The sequence below is a fragment of the Mycteria americana genome, chromosome 29 (genome assembly GCF_035582795.1).
Source record: "Mycteria americana isolate JAX WOST 10 ecotype Jacksonville Zoo and Gardens chromosome 29, USCA_MyAme_1.0, whole genome shotgun sequence".
NCBI classification, from domain to species: Eukaryota; Metazoa; Chordata; class Aves; order Ciconiiformes; family Ciconiidae; genus Mycteria; species Mycteria americana.
Genome location: NC_134393.1, coordinates 326,228 through 345,197, shown reverse-complemented (window position 1 = coordinate 345,197; position 18,970 = coordinate 326,228). Strand labels below are relative to the sequence as shown.

The 18,970-nt window shown below is 56.0% G+C and overlaps 2 protein-coding genes across 4 annotated transcripts in view; one reads left to right on the top strand and one right to left on the bottom strand.

Moving 5' to 3' along the window:
• Positions 1–4,087, bottom strand: part of LOC142421387 (killer cell lectin-like receptor subfamily B member 1B allele C) — a 57,414-nt gene extending 53,327 nt beyond the window's left edge. For all 3 annotated transcript variants that reach the window (XR_012778874.1, XM_075526065.1, XM_075526063.1), the window contains exon 1: positions 2,541–4,087. The gene's annotated coding sequence lies outside the window, so the exon portion shown is untranslated. The remainder of the gene's footprint in view (positions 1–2,540) is intronic.
• Positions 4,088–7,899: 3,812 nt separating this feature from the next.
• The window catches only part of LOC142421354 (uncharacterized), a 30,433-nt gene continuing 19,362 nt past the window's right edge, over positions 7,900–18,970 (top strand). Inside the window, exons 1-7 of the mRNA XM_075526013.1 lie at positions 7,900–7,975; positions 8,057–8,152; positions 9,688–9,891; positions 10,315–10,410; positions 10,811–10,995; positions 11,407–11,507; positions 11,665–11,800. Of these exons, the coding sequence (XP_075382128.1) occupies positions 7,900–7,975; positions 8,057–8,152; positions 9,688–9,891; positions 10,315–10,410; positions 10,811–10,995; positions 11,407–11,507; positions 11,665–11,779 (873 nt within the window). The 3' untranslated portion in view covers positions 11,780–11,800. The remainder of the gene's footprint in view (positions 7,976–8,056; positions 8,153–9,687; positions 9,892–10,314; positions 10,411–10,810; positions 10,996–11,406; positions 11,508–11,664; positions 11,801–18,970) is intronic.

The window sequence follows — 18,970 nt, the reverse complement described above, 5'->3', positions numbered from 1 at the left end:
GGAGGAAGGATGAGGGTGGAGCTGTGAGAGGCGGGGGGGATGGGAGCAGGAGAGAAGGGAAGTCGTGGAGTTTGCTTTCCAAGTTTCTGGGGTGAAATTAAGTGCTGTTAAAAGTGACAGATGCACTCAACCTCTTAACCAAGCCAGCAGTGGTTTGGTACGGGCTCCAAAGGAGGTAAAGGCCTGAGTCGTGGCCGGGCCAAGAACTCCTGGTTCCGATCTGTTCTCTGAGAACCACAAAGAAGCCGAGGGGCACAGAGAGCATGGATGCACATGAGCTTGGAACACCCATCATGCATGAATAGCGGGTGGCTTTTCCAAGACTCATTTATCAAGGAACAAAGCAAGTTGTGGCTACAAGGAGCCTCATGCATATCTTTCCTATCGCATGTAATCTGACTACGAGCCAACCGCTTTATCTATTAATATGACAGCCTAAGGGAGTCTTCTTGGAGCTCTCCCTGCCAGGCAGCGTGGCTGCACGGCGGTGATCTCCCCTTGAGCTGGGACACCTCTCAAGGTTGCTCCTCGAGGCAGAGAGACCTTTTACCAACGGCAGATCTTTGGTAAGCGAGCAATATCGCACATAACCTTGTAGCCTGGTAACTTTGATTTTGTCTTGGTAACTGTGATTGCGTGCTGAACTGATAAATTTTGCATAGATAATCCCTTAGACATAAACCCTTGTCCAAGTCTGAGACTAAGATTGGACCCAGCTGCACCTAAGCGTTAAAGGAGAAGCCGCTGCCCGAGCATTCACACACCATTCAGGGCGTCGCACACGCACCACCCGAGACTTGAACTGCTAGGACCGGAGTCCCTTCGCAGTGGCAGCCCCACTGAGCTGGCGGGTGCCCCTTTTCGACTCCTTGCTCACACACGCACTCACTCACTCGCTGTCAGGCGCTTTCTCTCCCCTCTGGCTCGACCCGAGGTTTCCCGAAGCAGAGTCTCTGATACGACGTACGCCAGACGAATTTATTGAGTGGTACATGGGTGAAAACAGCTCAAGCTGGGTGCCTACGCCGAGGGACCCCCAACAAAGGAATCCCTGGGCAATGATACCCTTACAATTTAAATTCCTCTCCCCTCAGGAGACAGTTTGAACCAATAGCACTATTCGGGTCTGGGGTCTTCCCGTTCTTCATTGGGCCCCTTCCTTGTCTCTAGGTGGGCCAATTCTTCTCTTATCTCTAAGATCGCAGCTTCTGCCAAGGTTGAAGTCTCCTTATCTTTCTGCTTTGCACCGGTTTTGGGGGCCATCCTCCATGTCGCCAAGTAAAAGTTCAGTTATGGTCGGTGAATCTGGGTGAAAGTTCACAGCTTGCGGCCTAAGGCTTCAACAAGCCTTGCTACTAATGCTCTGTATTGGATTCCGTTTGGGCTAGAAAGGGACTACTACAACACCCTCTTTGGATTGTCCTTTGGTTGTCCCCGTGCCGGCAAGCGGAGCTACTCACGCAAGCATCCCATCGCCACCACAGCCCCAAGGAGGAGGAGGAGGAGGTTCCGGCTCCAGCCGGCCCAGAGAGCGGTTCGGTGCCACTGAGGACAGCCCGATGCTGCAAGGGAAAGAGGTGTTAGGAGAAAAACACTGCCCCAATCCTGCATCCAGCGAGCCGGATCTGCAGCGCAGATTTCGGATATTTTCTCCCCAAAAGCAGTTCAGAGCCTGGGAGCCCTCCACGGTTCTGCTGCTGGTTCTTCAAAAGCTTGGGTCAATCGTCCGCGTTTCACCACTGTCACCCTGCTCCTTTCCACACCGATCCCACCGGGCACTGCGGTAAAGTTACTCGTGATGAGGTTGCGTTGGTTTTACCCACATGTCCAAGACTCCACGATTCGGGAATTCCCGGGATGTTATAAGCCATTAGAAACCCAAAGGGTCAAGCTCAAGGGTCACAAACCCCAAAGTCAAGGTTCGAGGTGGGCCAAGATGGGAGATGTGCCCCACCACGGCATCCTTTCTCCGCACCAGGGCAAAACTAACTGCTGAACCTGGATGGGCCAAGCTCTCCAAGGAGACTTCACCTGACCAAGGTCCCATCCTCCCCCGGCTCCATCCTGCTCAAGGAAGCATGGAGGCACATGTCCTCCCTGCAGAGCTCAAGGCCAGGCAAGGCCCATCCGTCCTCGGCTCCAGTTGCACAGCCACTACCAGCCACTTCCAACAAGCCAAAAGAGGTGAGGTAGGACTGCCCCAACAGCCCTCCTCTCCAGCCCTGCTGCCATCTGAACCCCTAACTGGCATGCGCGAGGATGGAGGGACTGGGAGCACTGGGAAGGGGCCCTCCCACACAGCCACCACACTGGCACCACGCTCACAAGGGGACACAGCGAGCTTTGTTCACCCACCATCCCTGTCGGGCTCCTCCCCAATGCCCACGGCTGCTTTCAGCTGCTTCTGGGGCTCCTGCAGCAGCACCTTCTTGAGGGGGGCAGGATTTGGGGGGGTCCCCGAGAGCCCCCGTACGCAGGAAAACAAGGGGTGATGGGGAGGGACAGCTTGGTTTAGCTCCAGGGGGAGCCCCAGAACTCACCTGGGCATGGGGCAGAGCCAGCACCCCGTGAGGGGCTCCAGCAGAGAGCTCCAGCCATCCCCCTCCAGCCTCCAGCACCCCACGCTGCCAGGGCTCGAGGGAGAAGACCCCGGGGGGCAGCCGCCACGTCACACACGTGTACCCCAGTGCTCCAGAACCCGGGATGGGAAGCGCACCCAGGGGCAAGGAGGGGAAGGGACAGGGCTGCCCTGAGCAGGCACCTTCTGGAACAGAAGGGACACCCATGGCAGTTTACCATGTTTTATTAAAATACAGCAGTAGAAAAAATAGCATCAACATCTGTAACTCTCTGGGGTGCCACACAAGGGCCAACTCACTGCCCCTGCCCTGCACCAGGCCAGGGACCTCCGCCGAGCTGTCGGCACCCATCTCATCTGGCAGCAGCTGCTCGAGCTCCATCGCACAGTGCAAAAGCAGGTTATGTGTGGATTGTGAGAGAAGCAAGATGACTCCTGGGGTGCTCCCAGAAGCAGAAAGAAACCCCCTCCACGCACAATCCAAGGTCCTGGTCTGGGCAGCCACGTGTCAGCTTCCACAACATCTCCCCATCCTGCAGGTTCATCTCCTTGAGACCTGGCGCTGAGTTGCTGCTGAGACCAGGAGCAACCAGGACCAGCAGTTGAGGCAAGAACATCCCAATATTACTCTGCGCTGGTGGAAGAGGTGAAGCTGTGGGTCCCCAGCATGGGGAAGGTGCTTGAGTGGGGCCCACATGAACCTCCGCAGGTTCAACAAGGCCAAGTGCAAGGTCTGTACTGATACTGGGCAACCCCTGGTATCAGTACAGGCTGGGGGATGAAGGGATGGAGCGCAGCACTGCCGAGCAGGACCTGGGGGACGAAAAACTGGCCATGAGCCAACAATGTGCCCTGGCAGCCCAGAAAGCCAAGCATCTCCTGGGCTGCATCACCCCCAGGGTGGCCAGCAGGGCAAGGGAGGTGGTTCTGCCCCTCGACTCCACTCTGGTGAGACCCCTCCCGGGGTCTCTGGCACTGCCTCCAGCTCGGGGGTCCTCAGCAGAGGAAAGACATGGACCTGTTGGAGCGGGTCCAAAGGAAGCCACAAAAGTGGTCAGAGGCATGGAACACCTCTGCTGTGAGGACAGGCTGGGAGAGTGGGGGTTGTTCAGCCTGGAGAAGGGAAGGCTCCGGGAGGACCTTAAAGCAGCTTTCCAGTACTTAAACAGGGCTGATAAAGATGGGGACAGACTTTTGAGCAGGGCCTGTAGCGCTAGGACAAGGGGTGACGCTTTTACATTAAAAGAGGGGAGATTCAGACCAGATCTAAGGAAGAAAGTTGTTACACTGAGGGCAGTGAAACACTGGCCCAGGTTGCCCAGAGAGGTGGGAGATGCCCCATCCCTGGAAACATTCAAGCTCAGCTTGGACAGGGTCTGAGCAACCTGATGTAGTTGAAGATGTCCCTGCTCATGGCAGGGGGCGGGACTCGACCTTGAAAGGTCCCTTCCCACCCAAACCATTCTAAGATTCTTTCTCCACCACCTCTGTCATGGGGTTACCATCAGAACTGGGGCTTGCTGCAGAGATATGGCCGGTGCTGTGAGCAGCTTGAACTCCCGAGATGATCGTCCTTAAAGAACAAACAAGGTCCTTGGCCCTGCACCAGTTTCCTGCAACAAGAAGGGAAGACACCGCTGGTACTGTCGGGTTAGCTGGGGTCCCCTCAAGCACCAGGAGACAAGGGCTGCCCGCAAGCGACAGTCCCAGCAGACACGGCCCACCAGGCCCCTGCTCGCGATGGGACCCACGTGTCATTGAAGCTGCTGCCGTCCACCCACTGCAGGCGCTCGCCCTGTCTCCGCAGCCCAAGCCAGTAATCAATGTTGCCCTTGAGGCGCAAGAGAAACTCCTGGGGAGGAATGAGAGAAGCCAACAGTCAGGAGCCGCTGCCAGCCCCACGTGAGTCACCGTCCCAGCCCCACCCTGGTCCCTGCTGGCCTCGCAGGCAGTCCCAGCCCCTCACCGATGCCACTGGCCCGGGGACAGCAGCAGCTCCCTCCCAACAGCTGCTCCAACAAGCTCCAGAGGCTTCCGATGCAGCTCACCAGCCCGGCCAGCGGCGTTGCTCCTGCTCTGCCAGTGCTCTCCCCTGCTCGGGGTCCAGCCGAGCACTGCCGGTGGGCAGACGCATCCTGGGCTCCACGCCGCATCCCGCGCCCCCCTGCCTCCAAGGCCCAGGGCAGAGCTGCATCTCTGTCCCTACAGGCACCTCTCGCCTGCCCAGCACCAACACCCAACCCAGACCCCTCCTTTCACCCCCACGCAGCCACAACAGCCCCTCACTCACCTTTTCCCAGTCCCTCTTGAACACAGCCAGCGAGGCCCCGCGTGAGGAGCACTGCTCCTGGCTCCACTCCCAGCTCCCCTCCTCCCTGGAGAGGTAGTAGCAGACATTGCGGTACCCAACCCAGTCGTCGGGACACGGCAGCACCTGAGCCACAGGCAGACCTGCATTCCCTTCACACCTTCCTGCGGGAGAGGGAAGGGGAGAAGGTCAGAGGATTCCGCTCCACAGGGACCAGGGGACCCAGCTCCATGGGGCAGGGAAGAAGGAGGCAGCCCCAGGATCCCCCGCCACGGGGATCCCCAATTTGCTGCCAGGGACCTACAGGGAGCAGACACCCCAGGGGTTAACAGCCTGCCCCATGGCACGGCCGGGGGTGTCCCTGCTGCTCCCCAGGACCCCCGGCACAGGGCAGGGGCACAGCCAGCCTGAGGGCCTGGCCCCACCACGCTCCCCCCACCAGCCTGGGCCTCACACACCCACGCCTGCCCCAGCCTGGAGGGGAAGGGGCCGCATCCAGCCTGGCCCTGCGCAGGCTGGGCTGCCAGCACCACACACCGCTCTGCACCAAGAGGCCGGACAGAGGCAGCTGCTCCTCCCTTACCTGATACTACAGGAAGACCCAGGACCAAAGCCAGGGCCAGAACCACGAGCACAGCCAGCACCAGGACCCACGCTGCATGGAGCATGGACAGCTTGCCTGGAGGAGGAAAAAGCCACTCGCAGTGAGGACGGCGCTGTCCCGGAGCAGGCACGGCCCTCGCGTCCCCTGCAACCCCAACACAAGCTGCCCAGGGAACACAGGAGGGACCCCCCCAGCCTGTTTTCCCCCCTCACACACACAGCTGGCTGCAAGAAAGCCAAGGGACAGTCACACACACCAGGGACAAGGCTCCCACGCTGCACACATGGGGGAACAACCTGCAGCAGGAGAGCTGCCAAAGATCTGTGGGGGAGGAAGGGTGTCTGCAGCAGAACACCCAACGAGGACCGAGCAGAAGACGAGCCCTTTCCAGAGAGCTGGAAGAAGCCTCACACTTGCCAGCCCCACTCCTTGGGGGGTGACACTGCCCCAGGGACACTGTCCCCTCCCTACAGGCCACAGGGCTGGCCCTGCACTCACCCAGAAATCTTCTGTGCATCCTTTTGTCTGCATCCCCAGGCTCCTCTGGGTGGGGGGATGCCCCTCCATCCTGGGGACTCAGGGGCTCCTCCACATTCCCATCACTGGAGCAGAATCCATTCCTCTGCTCTTGTCCCATGGCACACTGAAAAGTGGAAACTCTTTGCTTGCACCAAGCAGGACCTTGCGCCCAAGGCACCACCACTGCAGGCAAAGCCTGTGTCAAGCCAGGCTCAGATACAGTTTAACCTCCACTGGCCCTCTGGTGGGTGACACCCAGGCTCAGGAAGGCGATGCCAGCACACTCCTGCCCTGTCCCTGCTCCCCCTGTGACGCTGCAGCCTGTCCCCAGCACCCAGCCAGCACCTGGGGACACAAGGGCAGCGTCAGCGAGCTCAGGGACCGGCCCTCGGCCCCCAGCAGAGCCAGCACCCTCCCCACCACCCTGCACGCACCCTTCCCAGACAGCCCCCAGGGCACTCGCTGCCTGGGAACATCCCCCTGCCACCACTCTGCTCCCTGCTCCACAACCGGTGGGGGCCCAGGCACCGGAATAGGGGGGGCAGGGCCCCCCCAACACATCTGCCGAGCCCTCCTCCGCTCACCACAGCTGCTGGACACCACCAACATCAGAAGCTCCAGCACTCTACGCCCGGCCCCGAGCTCCGCCGCCGCCGCAGTGAGGCTCCGGGCACCGCCGACCGCTCCCGCCGCTCTTCCGTACAACGAGCAGCACTGAGGGAACGGGGGATCGCGCCCGCCCTTAAAAGCCTCGCGCAGCCCGCCCGCCCCTTCACCAGTGGCTGGATCGAGGAGTGGCGGGGAAGACAGCCAATCCGCGACAGCGGCGACACCACCTCCTTTTGCAAACCCCTCCCGTGAACATGATCCTCCACGCCCCCTCCGCCCTGCCGGGCACCACGGTCCGTCACGGGGGGCTTGGGGGTGCGAGCGTGGAGCAGGCACCGAGCTGCTGTCCTGAGCGCCAAACTGGGGGACACTGGCGGGTGACCAAGTCCTTCGGTCAAAGCATTTGTCTGGGCAACGCACCAAGAGATGGACACCAATTAATGAGGGACTGGAACTAAGATCAGTCTCATAAACCCTTCATAGCAGCAGAAAAGGCTCGGGTAAAGAAGATGAAGTAATAATAACAAGTTTTCCCTAGCTGGGTCTTGCCTAGGCAGCACGGGAGCGTACGTATCCTTTCCAACCCTTTGTGCATTGACAGTGAAACCCTGCTTGTCAGCCAGGTCTCAGTCTCTCCGTGGACAACCTGAGACCCATGCTTCAGCTTCTTCCACAGCAGCAAGGGGTTAAAAATGAAGCGGGAGAGATCACCTGGGTGTAAAAAGGGAGCCAGGGCAGAGCTGTCAGGGCAGTTTTTAAAACAGGTTTTCTCAGAAACAGGACTAGAAATAAGGAATTTGTCCTGTGCTGTATTACCAGCTGATCCAGAGACACGTGCTGCACCGCTGTTGTGACAAAGTAACGTGTTTACAAGGGCTATAGCCAAGAACAGCCTTATCAGTAAACAACAGCAGTTTCCTCAGCACCCATCACCTTTTGAAGGCAAGGCTCTCCTCTCCGGTTCACGTTTAGGGTGCGCTTCGCTGAACCCCGCTGCCGCCAGGCCCTGGGCGCTGGAGGGGAGATGGGAGCCCTCAGAGCCCCAGAGCCCTGCAGGCTGCTGCCCGTGGCGGGACCCCGCTGTGGGGTGCTCAGGGAGGGGTAGAGCCCAGGCCAGGGCGAGGAGGAGCCATTGCCGGTGAGCGAAGGACTTGGTCACCCGCCAGTGTCCCCCAGTTTGGCGCTCAGGACAGCAGCTCGGTGCCTGCTCCACGCTCGCACCCCCAAGCCCCCCGTGACGGACCGTGGTGCCCGGGCAGGGCTGAGGGGACGCGGCGGATCATGTTCACGGGAGGGGTTTGCCAAAGAAGGACCGTCGCCGCTGTCTGGGATTGGCTGTCTTCCTCGCCACTCTTCGGTCCTGCACGCTGATTGGTCGAGGGGCGGGCGGGCTGCGCGAGGCTTTATAAGGGTGGGCGTGGGTCCCCGCTCCCCTCAGCGCTGCTCGTGGCTGTGAGGGTGGCGGGAGCGGCCGGCAGTGTCCGGAGCTCCCCTGAGGCGACGTCGGCGGAGCTCGGGGCCGGGCGTAGCGCGGGTAGGGACCTGCCGTCGGTTCTGCTGGGGCTCGGCCGCTCGGTGCGAGGGAATGGGGGAGGCGGCTGTGGTAAAGGGAGCCTGGCGGGGTCGTCCTCTCCGTGTCCCCCCGTTTCCCGTCTCCCTTTGGGGCAGGTGAGGGAGCGGCTGCTTGCGGTCTCCTCCTTCCCGCTGTCCCCTCAGCAGGCGTTGGTATGTGAATGCTCAGAAGGAGCCTGTTCTCCAGCAGCTGTGGGTAGTTGTGGTTTCTCTCTGCAGGGGTCCTGGGGAGGGCTCCTTTCCTTGTCCACCCTTCAGCTTCCCAGCACGGGAGCTGCTGAGGGGCCCCAGCCCATAACCCCATCTGGAATTAACGCATGTTGTGCCGGTGCCCCACTTGACAGCCAGCCCTGCAGCCTGGAGCTCTGCCAGCCGAGCTTGGGCTCGGTGTGGCCGGGCTCCACTGCTCCCTCTGGCGCCGGGCTCCGTAGGGCTCCTGGGGGGGCCTCGGCCCGCCTGGGCGTTCTCGGGCAGTGAGTTCTCTTTCAGGACCCCAATCCCCCTCCCTCTCTGTGGGCGTGGGTGCTTCCTCTCTTCTGAGGCCGTTCAGGGGAGGAACCAGTACTGTTTTTCCTGGCAGGGATCCACCCCTTTGTTCCTGAGCAATTAAAAAAAAAAGGGTTTCACAAGCGTTGCCAGGGCAGGAGCTGCTTTGCAGAAGCCTGGCGAAGCCCCTCGGGCACAGTCCTGTCCCCTGGTGCCAGCCGAGCCTGCTTTGCAACTCTCCTGTGCCAGCAGCAGGTGGTTCCCAGGCGCTGGCCTTTGCATGATAGGGAGCTTGGGGTCCAGTAGCTGTAGTGAGTGTTGGTTTCTGTCTTGACTGATAGTGCCACGGGTGCAGGGTTCTGTCGGATACGTAGGGAAATATATATAAATTGCAGGCCTCTATTGGTTCTTCCATGATACGCGTAGCTCCCTCCCTTGCCTTGACTTCAGTCTTTTTCCTAAGCACCCTGTAAGATGCTTTGCTCAGGCCCCCTCCATCCCATGGTCCCCAGGGTGACTGAGTTTCCAGCCCCTTGTTGGCTCCAAAGGCTCAAGGTGTGGCCCCTGCCCCAGTGTGGGGTGCTGGGACTGGTGGTGTCCAGCAGCTGTGGTGAGCAGAGGAGGGCTCAGCAGATGTGTTGGGGGGGCCCTGGCCCCCCCATTCTGGTGCCTGGGCCCCCACCGGTTGTGGAGCAGGGAGCAGAGTGGTGGCAGGGGGATGTTCCCAGGCAGCGAGTGCCCTGGGGGCTGTCTGGGAAGGGTGCGTGCAGGGTGGTGGGGAGGGTGCTGGCTCTGCTGGGGGCCGAGGGCCGGTCCCTGAGCTCGCTGACGCTGCCCTTGTGTCCCCAGGTGCTGGCTGGGTGCTGGGGACAGGCTGCAGTGTCACAGGGGAGCAGGGACAGGGCAGGAGTGTGCTGGCATCGCCTTCCTGAGCCTGACCAGGCCCCCACTGCAGGGCCAGTGGAGGTTAAACTGTATCTGAGCCTGGCTTGACGCACACTTTGCCTGCAGTGGTGGTGCCTTGGGTGCAAGGTCCTGCTTGGTGCAAGCGAAGAGTTTCCCCTTGTCAGTGTGCCATGGGACAAGAGCAGAGGAATGGATTCTGCTCCAGTGATGGGAATGTGGAGGAGCCCCTGAGTCCCCGGGATGGAGGGGCATCCCCCCACCCAGAGGTGCCTGGGGATGCAGACAAAAGGATGCACAGAAGACTTCTGGGTGAGTGCAGGGCCAGCCCTGTGGCCTGTAGGGAGGGGACAGTGTCCCTGGGGCAGTGTCACCCCCCAAGGAGTGGGGCTGGCAAGTGTGAGGCTTCTTCCAGCTCTCTGGAAAGGGCTCGTCTTCTGCTCGGTCCTCGTTGGGTGTTCTGCCGCAGACACCTTTCCTCCCCCCCAGATCTTTGGCAGCTCTCCTGCTGCAGGTTGTCCCCCCACGTGTGCAGCGTGAGAGCCTTGTCCCTGGTGTGTGTGACTGTCCCTTGGCTTTCTTGCAGCCAGCTGTGTGTGTGAGGGGGGGGAAATGGGCTCTGGGGTTGCTCCTGTGTTTCCTGGGCAGCTTGTGTTGGGGTTGCAGGGGACGCGAGGGCCGTGCCTGCTCCGGGACAGCGCCGTCCTCACTGCGAGTGGCTTTTTCCTCCTCCAGGCAAGCTGTCCATGCTCCATCTGGCGCGGGTCCTGGTGCTGGCTGTGCTTGTGGCTCTGGTGCTGGCTTTGGTCCTGGCTCTTGCTGTAGTATCAGGTAAGGGAGGAGCAGCTGCCTCTGTCCGGCCTCTTGGTGCAGAGCTGTGTGTGGTGCTGGCAGCCCAGCCTGCGCAGGGCCAGGCTGGATGCGGCCCCTTCCCCTCCAGGCTGGGGCAGGCGTGGGTGTGTGAGGCCCAGGCTGGTGGGGGGAGCGTGGTGGGGCCAGGCCCTCAGGCTGGCTGTGCCCCTGCCCTGTGCCAGGGGTCCTGGGGAGGAGCAGGGACACCCCCGGCCGTGCCATGGGGCAGGCTGTTAACCCCTGGGGTGTCTGCTCCCTGTAGGTCCCTGGCAGCAAACTGGGGAGCCCAGGGCTGCCTCTTTCTTTCCTGCCCCGTGGAGCTGTGTCCCCTATTCCCTGTGGAATAGAATCCTCTGACCTTCTCCCCTTCCCTCTCCCGCAGGAAGGTGTGAAGGGAATGCAGGTCTGCCTGTGGCTCCGGTGCTGGCCTGTCCTGATGACTGGGTTGGGTACCGTGATGTCTGCTACTACTTCTCCAGGGAGGAGGGGAGCTGGGAGTGGAGCCAGCAGCAGTGTTCCTCAGGTGGGGCCTCGCTGGCTGTGCTCAAGAGGGACTGGGAAAAGGTGAGTGAGGGGCTGTTGTGGCTGCATGGGGGTGAAAGGAGGGGTCTGGGTTGGGTGCAGACACTGGGGTTGGTGCTGGGCTGGTGAGAGGTGCCTGTAGGGACAGAGATGCAGCTCTGCTCTGGGCCTTGGAGGCAGGGGGGCGTGGGGTGCAGCATGGAGTCCAGGACTCATCTGCCCACCGGCAGTGCTCGGCTGGACCCCAAGCAGAGGAGAGCTCTGGCAGAGCACGAGCAACGCCGCTGGCCAGGCTGGTGAGCTCCATCAGAAGCCTCTGGAGCTTGTTGGAGCAGCCGTTGGGAGGGAGCTGCTGCTGTCCCCCGGCCGGTGGCAGCAGTGTGGGGCTGGGACGGTGACTTGTGTGGGGCTGGCAGCGGCTCCTGACTGTTGGCTTCTCTCTTTCCTCCCCAGGAGTTTCTCTTGCGCCTCAAGGGCAACATTGATTACTGGCTTGGGCTGCGGAGACAGGGCGAGCGCCTGCAGTGGGTGGACGGCAGCAGCTTCAATGACACGTGGGTCCCATCGCAAGCAGGGGCCTGGTGGGCCGTGTCTGCTGGGACTGTCCCTTGCAGGCAGCCCTTGTCTCCTGGTGGGGGTCTCCTGTCCCCCCCCTTGAGGGGACAACTGCTAACCTGACAGTACCAGCGGTGTCTTTCCTTTTTGTTTCAGGTTCTTGGTGCGTGGACAAGCAGTGTGTGTGTATTTGAACGAGCATGCTGTTGCGAGTTCGAGTTGCTCACAGCACCGGCCGTATATCTGCAGCAAGCCCCAAGCTCTGATGTGATGCAGGTGAGGGAGAAAGGACCTTCCCCATGCTGGGGACTTGCAGCTTCATCTCTTCTGTGAGAGACTGAAAGAGTTAATGTCTCAAACATTGTGGTGAGGCAAGGCATGGTTTGCATGGTGACAGTATGTTGGTAAGCATGGGGTAGGAGAGAGTGAGAGCGGGACAATATTATGTATAACCTGGAAATTAATCAAACTGTAGAACAACCCTATGTCTTGTTCCCGCTTTTCTGGAGAACTTATAACCTTACCTGAGGGCAGAATGCCGCATATTTTGTTTATTATAACAAGTCTGATTCACACTTCTGGGAATGGTCCTCTTGCAATCCTACTCACCCACCAATGAACTTTACCTATGGAACGAAATCGGTGCTCTGGCCAGCCCATATTCTGTACCTTGCTTCTATTTCCCATTTGACTCCTTCTTTCACCCATTAGAACTACTGGATTTTAATGAGACCGATTATTCCCTAAATGTGAATCTCTTGACGTATACAACTTCCCAGTAGTGTGGGGCATGAACCTAGAGGCCTGACACACTTACAGTGAATGTGGTTGCAAATGAGACCCCTCCTGCAACCACTAAGGTATGCCAATCCCCCATGGCATAGCCAGTCCGATCTGTTTATGTGCGCCAAAGTTCTTAACTGTAACACTGGTCCTGGGTACCCCTGCAAAACCTGGCTCTTGGAGAGAGTAAGGGTTCTGATAAGGCACGTGTATTTGGGGTTATCCTTCCTGTGGATATAGAAATTGGGATATTCTGTGCAAAAAGACTTAAAATGAAACTGAGGATTATGGTAGAGTCAAGTATTGTGGCATACCCCATACACACTACCCTTTGAAGAGCCTGCCACTCACTGCAAAACCTGACATATTTCATGGACTACAATGATACCTGGACCTGTAAAACTAGCATATACCCAGCCCTCTTGGGACTAGTTTGGGGATGTTCTAACAGGAAATTTTATTCCTACTTAACACTGAAATATCATGCTGGTCTGAAATGTGGATTAGCCATCCTATCCTGTATGCCCATCTTGTATTTTCAATTTCACCACCCCTCCCTGGTGAGGGTGCTGGGAAGTGGCAGAAGTCCCAAAAACCTGACCCGAAAAAAACCATTTTTACCCCATATGTAACCCTAAAGCAACATTAGTTTGTTCTAGAAAATATTACCTGGCAAGTACACTTTCTAAGTAATTGGACCAGATATGCTTTAGGAGAATTTAATTTACAAGTCCAACAAGTGTCGAAAATGACGCTCCAAAATCATTTAGCTGTAGACATAGTATTGTTAAAAGAACCAGGGGTATGTGGTATCTTGAATTTAAGTGATGGAGAATGTTGTATAACTATTCACAATGCCAGTACTACTATAGAGGAGGCACGGACCAAAATGAAAGAAATTGCCAATCAAACTGCCGAACTATTCTGATCACTCCAACCGAAAGACTGGTTTGAGAGGCATGCACCTGGATCTTGATTCGCCTCCCTCCTACAATCCTGGGGACTCACGGGGTGGGGAAAATGGTTCATGCAAATTGGAATAGCCCTGTTGGTTGCATTTCTGTTCCTAATGACTGGCATAGCTTTTGTTTGATGTATGATTACCCGTCTGCTTGCTTCTGCTTTCTCTCTCTTTTCTCCTGCTGTTCGCAATGTTCGTATCACCACCCTGGAAGACTAAATCAAGGACCCTCTGCCAGTGCTTGTTGAAAATGTATGATTTCATAAACTTTGTTCTAGATCTTCTCTATCCTCTATCCATTATGTGAAAATCGCCACCCTAAATTAAGATTGTATAGACAATGTTTGAGCCACGGGGTGGTGTGAGAGACTGAAAGAGTTCATGTCTCAAGTATTGTGGCAAGGTGAGGCATGATTTGCATGGCGATGGCAGGTCGGCGAGCACAGGGAGGGGGAGAGCGAAAGCGGGATGTGGAGAGCGCATCGGAGCATGCACAGTTCTGGGTTGCGATGGCCCTCACCACCTACGGCCAGAGGTCACACAGCGTTTACCTGAGGAAGGGGCTTGTGACCAGCCCCCTCCCATGGCGCCTGTGCAGAAGATTGGGAACTTTCTGGAACAAGAACCATCTTAAGTCCTCAAGGGGCGGAACTGGAGGTGGGGATTAGGGTATAAAAGACACGTCCGCCAGAGAACCACGCGTGCCCACTGCCAGAGGACTGCCACGCCTGTCATCGTCACCGCGGGATCCAAGGGTGGTGATACCTTTCCTTTCTCTATCCTCCTCTCTTCTCCTTTCCTTTTCTCACTTCTCTCTTCCTCTACTCTTGCACTATATCTAAGTTTTGGATAAATTGTGACGGGTTGCTCGGAGAATAGCTCCATTGGCAAATAGCCTCTGCTCGTTCGTTTGAGCTTGCCAGTTCGTAAAGTTTTTCCGTTTGTTGAATTCACCAGTTAGTAAAGTTGCTGCTCAGACTGTTCCTCTGAGTCATTGTCATGACTCTACTGGCCCTGTGGCTCTGTCGAGCAGAGATCAGCCTTTGTCAGTACACCAACTGTTGGGGAATCAAAAGATTCACCCATCTTGCAACCCACCCAGTGGGATGAGACAGCCGGCAGCTGGTGGGGAGCTGCACCCCGAGTCCCCCCGTTGTTCCTCTCCATGGTGGCCAGCTGGGGGGGTATGGTCCTCTGCTGCCCTGGGGACACTCCAGGAGAAGCTGTGCCCAGCCACACACTCCCACACCAGCTGGGACGTGCTGCCTGGGACCAGGGGCTTCATGTTGGGGATGAAACCGCACTCTTGGCCGTGACCATGGGACAGGACAACCAGGTGCTGCAAGGCATCGGCATGGAGGAGGTTGGGCTCTGGCTAGCCTGGTGAAGGCACAAAATATTATCTCTGTCTGTATTTCTCAGCCTTGTCTCCTTTCCACACCTCTCCTTTCGATATCTCCCACAAGCAGCCGGCAGCAAAGAGCACCGATGCAGCTTTCCCTGCCAGACTTCATGGATTTTACCTCTCCGCTTCGTCCAGACGTGCCACTCGATAGGTTATCGGGGCAAAAGCTTGGGTAAGGAGGATTCATTGGTAATGGCAGCGTCCTTGGCTGCTGCGTGGTTCAGCCGTGCGTGGTGGTGAGCAATTGTGTGCACGTTGTGACGGGGATGTTTCTAGCTTGCTTTCTGTAGCCCTCCTTCTGGCATTATCAATGCGGCATTATTAATACAGTATTATCAATGCAGTAATATTAATACAGCAATATAACACAGTAACATTAATTATAATATGTGGAAGAATGGTTAAGTGAAAAAGGACACAGCTTAATTGATGTGAGCAATCCAGCCTTTGATGGGGCCTGGGAGCCAGAGATCAAGGTGAAATTCCCTTGAGAACAGCAGAAGGAGTACTTGGTAAAGCAAGATAAACGGGACTAAGCCTGAGAAAGTGCTGATAAGACCCCCTTTGTGAACAGTGCGTGAACGGCAACTTTGTACCAATCATATAATTGTTTTAAGCGCGTGGACAAGTATAGTTATCCAATAGAATAGTCGCTGTTAGCGCGTGCTTTGCTTAGCATCTATATAAACCTGTTAAGTAATCTGAATAAAGGAGAACGACCATACTCATATTGAGATTCATCGTTACTCCGGGTCCATCTCCCACTCCGACATCTGGTAGCAGAGGATGCACCGATGAAATCTCCGTGACTGCGGTAAGCAGCTAGAGGAGGGGAGTTGGGAAACCACGGCTGAGGGAAGCGCTGCCTGGAGCAAGAAGCAGGGCAGACGCCGGTGTGAGGTCGCTCCTCACCTCTCAGGCGCAGTGATGGAAACAGAAGCTGCGGCCACGTTGCTCACTGGAATCCTCTCTAAGAGAGGGATAGAAGCACCAGTGAAGCAGTTAATAAGGTTGATTAAATTGGGACAATGTTGGGGTCACTTTTCTGACACCTGCATGTTATTTTCCGTATTGGAATGGCGAGATTTTGGAGGAACAATGTGGCAGAAAACAATAGAGGGGGATAAAAAGGAAGAAAAGGAAATAAAGGCGGTTCGTGGACTCTGGAACACTGTCTTGGAAACTTTGAAAGCGATGAAGGCGGAGAGGGAAGTAGCTTGCGCTGCTGCCCAAATGTTAGGTCCGGGAGTGTCTAAAGATAAGCCCGAAATCAAACCGGGACCTATTGCGCGATTTTTTGGGCTGCCTGCCGTGAGAGGCGCGTCTGGAACTGTCTGTAAAAACGTTTCTGAACTGCGTGTTATGGCGGAATCAGTGCAGGAGCCAGAAAAGGCGGAAGTTCCAGTTAGCAGGGTTAATGCAAACTGTGAAGCGAATGCGGAAGTAGCTCCGCCAAAACCCCCTGGAGGGGCGGGAGCGACAAAACGTAACGACTTGGGCGGAGCAGCCTGCCGACTTCCCCCTGCAGCTCCGCCCAGTGAACCACCCTCCGCGCCTCCGTTGCCGCCCTCAACCTCGTTCTATCCGCCCCTACCCCCCTCTACGGAATCCTCTGGAACTACCACACCATCTAGCGGGGAAGAGCTGCCACCATCCTCTGATGCCACTGCAAAAATGTTGCAAGCAGTTTTAAAACGTCTTGATACTCTGGAATTACAAACAAAAAGGAAAGGAGAAGCTGTGCCTCCATGTTTAATGAACCTTCCAGCACTCCCTAAACCCACACGCTGGAGCGGTGTCATCAAAGATGCAATTGTAGAAGGACAGTGGAAGCCTGTGGGGGGAGCTGAAGGCCCTATGACACTAGCGTTTCCAGTTGTGCAGAGAGACGGGCAAGGAAAGTGGGAGCCTCATGATTGGAAAATACTGCAACAAGCCCGAACCACCGTCTCAACATATGGATTAAAATCCGAGGCTACAAGACAAATTGTTAGTTGGATCTTTTCTGCCGACCTCATGTGTCCATATGATTGTCAAAACCTGATGAGACTGTTACTTACCCCAACACAGTATTTACTGTGGATGTCATCCTGGCAACAGCGAGCCATTAATGCTGCTGCTCAAAGACAAAGAGACGGGGACCCACTTCGTGGAATCACTGCGGATATGCTCGTAGGGCAAGGACCATACAGCGACTATCAAGTGCAGATAACTTTTCCAGCGAATATGCTACAATTGTCTGCTCAGCTAGCACTTGAGGCATTCCTTAGCCTACCGGGATCCAACGTTCCCTCCTTTAGTAATCTCCAACAAGGAGCAACCGAGAAATACAGTAATTTTGTAGATCGGCTCTGGGAAGCTATCATGAATCATCCTGATTTATCAGAAGACAACAGACAACAAATGTTCAAAATATTAGCTTTTGATAATGCTAATAAGACAACAAGACAAATACTAGCCAGTTTGCCCAAAGGAGCTGGAGTAGAGGAAATGCTTCTACGAGTAGAAAGAGCCGAAACACAACGACAGGGAAATACCGTTGCTGCTGCGGTCCAGGGAGCAGTTCGAGAAATAATGCAGCCACTGGTTGCAGTGGTGCAGAAAAAACAAGGCCCTACTCCCAAAGGAAAACCTCGCCGACCGCCAGGACAACCTTTTCGTGGCAGCTGCTTTCGCTGTGGGGAATCAGGCCACATGAAAACGAATTGTCGTGCTGCAGTTTGGTGTGACCACTGCCAGAAAAACAATCATGCTACCAAGGCATGCTCGGGAAACTGGAAGCCGAGCGCGGAGAGAGGTCGCGCGCAGACACAAATGAACCCCCAAAACGGAACACGGGTTTTCTACAACAGTGCCTACCAGCCACCCGAGGAAGCCTGGGAGTCGACGTGGAAACCACAGTAGATGTCACCCTCGTTGACTCTAATGTCCAGAAAGTTCCCAGCAATGTTATAGGACCTCTTGTTCATCAAGAAAGCAACGTTGGAGGATTGCTACTAGGCCGGTCCTCTGCCGGTATACAAGGTCTCATCGTGTTACCTGGAGTAATCGACGCAGATTACACGGGTCGTATCTACATCATGGTCTATACTGTTTGTCCACCAGTGTTTATTCCTAAAGGTAGTAAAATCGCACAAATAGTTGCTATTAGCAACCCATTGACCCATATGCCTCAATCAAATGTTCGACAGGGCAATCAAGGTTTCGGGTCCACTGGCCCTGCTGTTTGTTTTACAACAAAATTAAATCAGCGGCCAACAATGAAAATTACTATTACTCAACAGGGCACATCGCAACAAATTGATGCGATGTTAGATACTGGGGCGGATGTTACAATCATCAGCCGCAACATATGGCCTTCAAGTTGGCCAGTAGAATTACCAACATCAAGTATTGCAGGAGTTGGTGGACAATCAGTACCCTATATTAGCAAACATCCAATACATTTACAGTTTCCGGAGGGGCAGCATGCCACTCTTAAGGTGTATGTGTTGCCCTTGCCTGGGACGTTAGAAGCACTAATCGGGCGAGATGTGCTAAGTCAAATTGGAGCCGTTCTGACAACAAAGCATTTTTAGTCATGGGCACTGGGGAGCAGCCGCCCAACCCGTCACTTACGTGGCTTACAAATGAGCCTGTGTGGGTTGACCAGTGGCCCATGACTAAAGAGCGACTGCAAATTGCCAAACAATTGGTTGCTGAACAACTGGCAGCTGGACATATTAAGCCTTCTGTTAGTCCCTGGAACACTCCCATTTTTGTAATCCCGAAGAAAAGTGGAAAATGGCGACTTTTGCATGACTTGCGTAAGGTCAATGACCAAATGCAATCTATGGGTGCGTTGCAGCCCGGAATGCCATCTCTCAGTATGTTACCACGCGGATGGCACATCTTGATAGTCGACTTAAAAGACTGTTTTTTTACCATTCCACTGCACCCGCAAGACACTCAACGTTTCGCCTTCTCTGTGCCGACGATGAACGAGGCTGCACCGGCAGAGCGATACGAATGGGTTGTTTTACCACAAGGAATGAAAAATTCACCCACATTGTGTCAATTGTATGTAGCGTGGGCGCTGCAACCACTTCGAGCCCAATGGTCAAATACGATAATTTATCATTATATGGACGATATTCTTTGCTGTCGAGAACAGCCATTCTCAGACGAGTCATTGCGCCAGCTCATCACCATATTAGCGAAAAAGGGGCTTGTCATTGCACCAGAGAAGGTGCAGCATACTGCCCCTTGGAAATATCTTGGGTGGTCTATTACAGACTCAAAAATCCGACCACAAAAAACAGAGCTTGTCACTC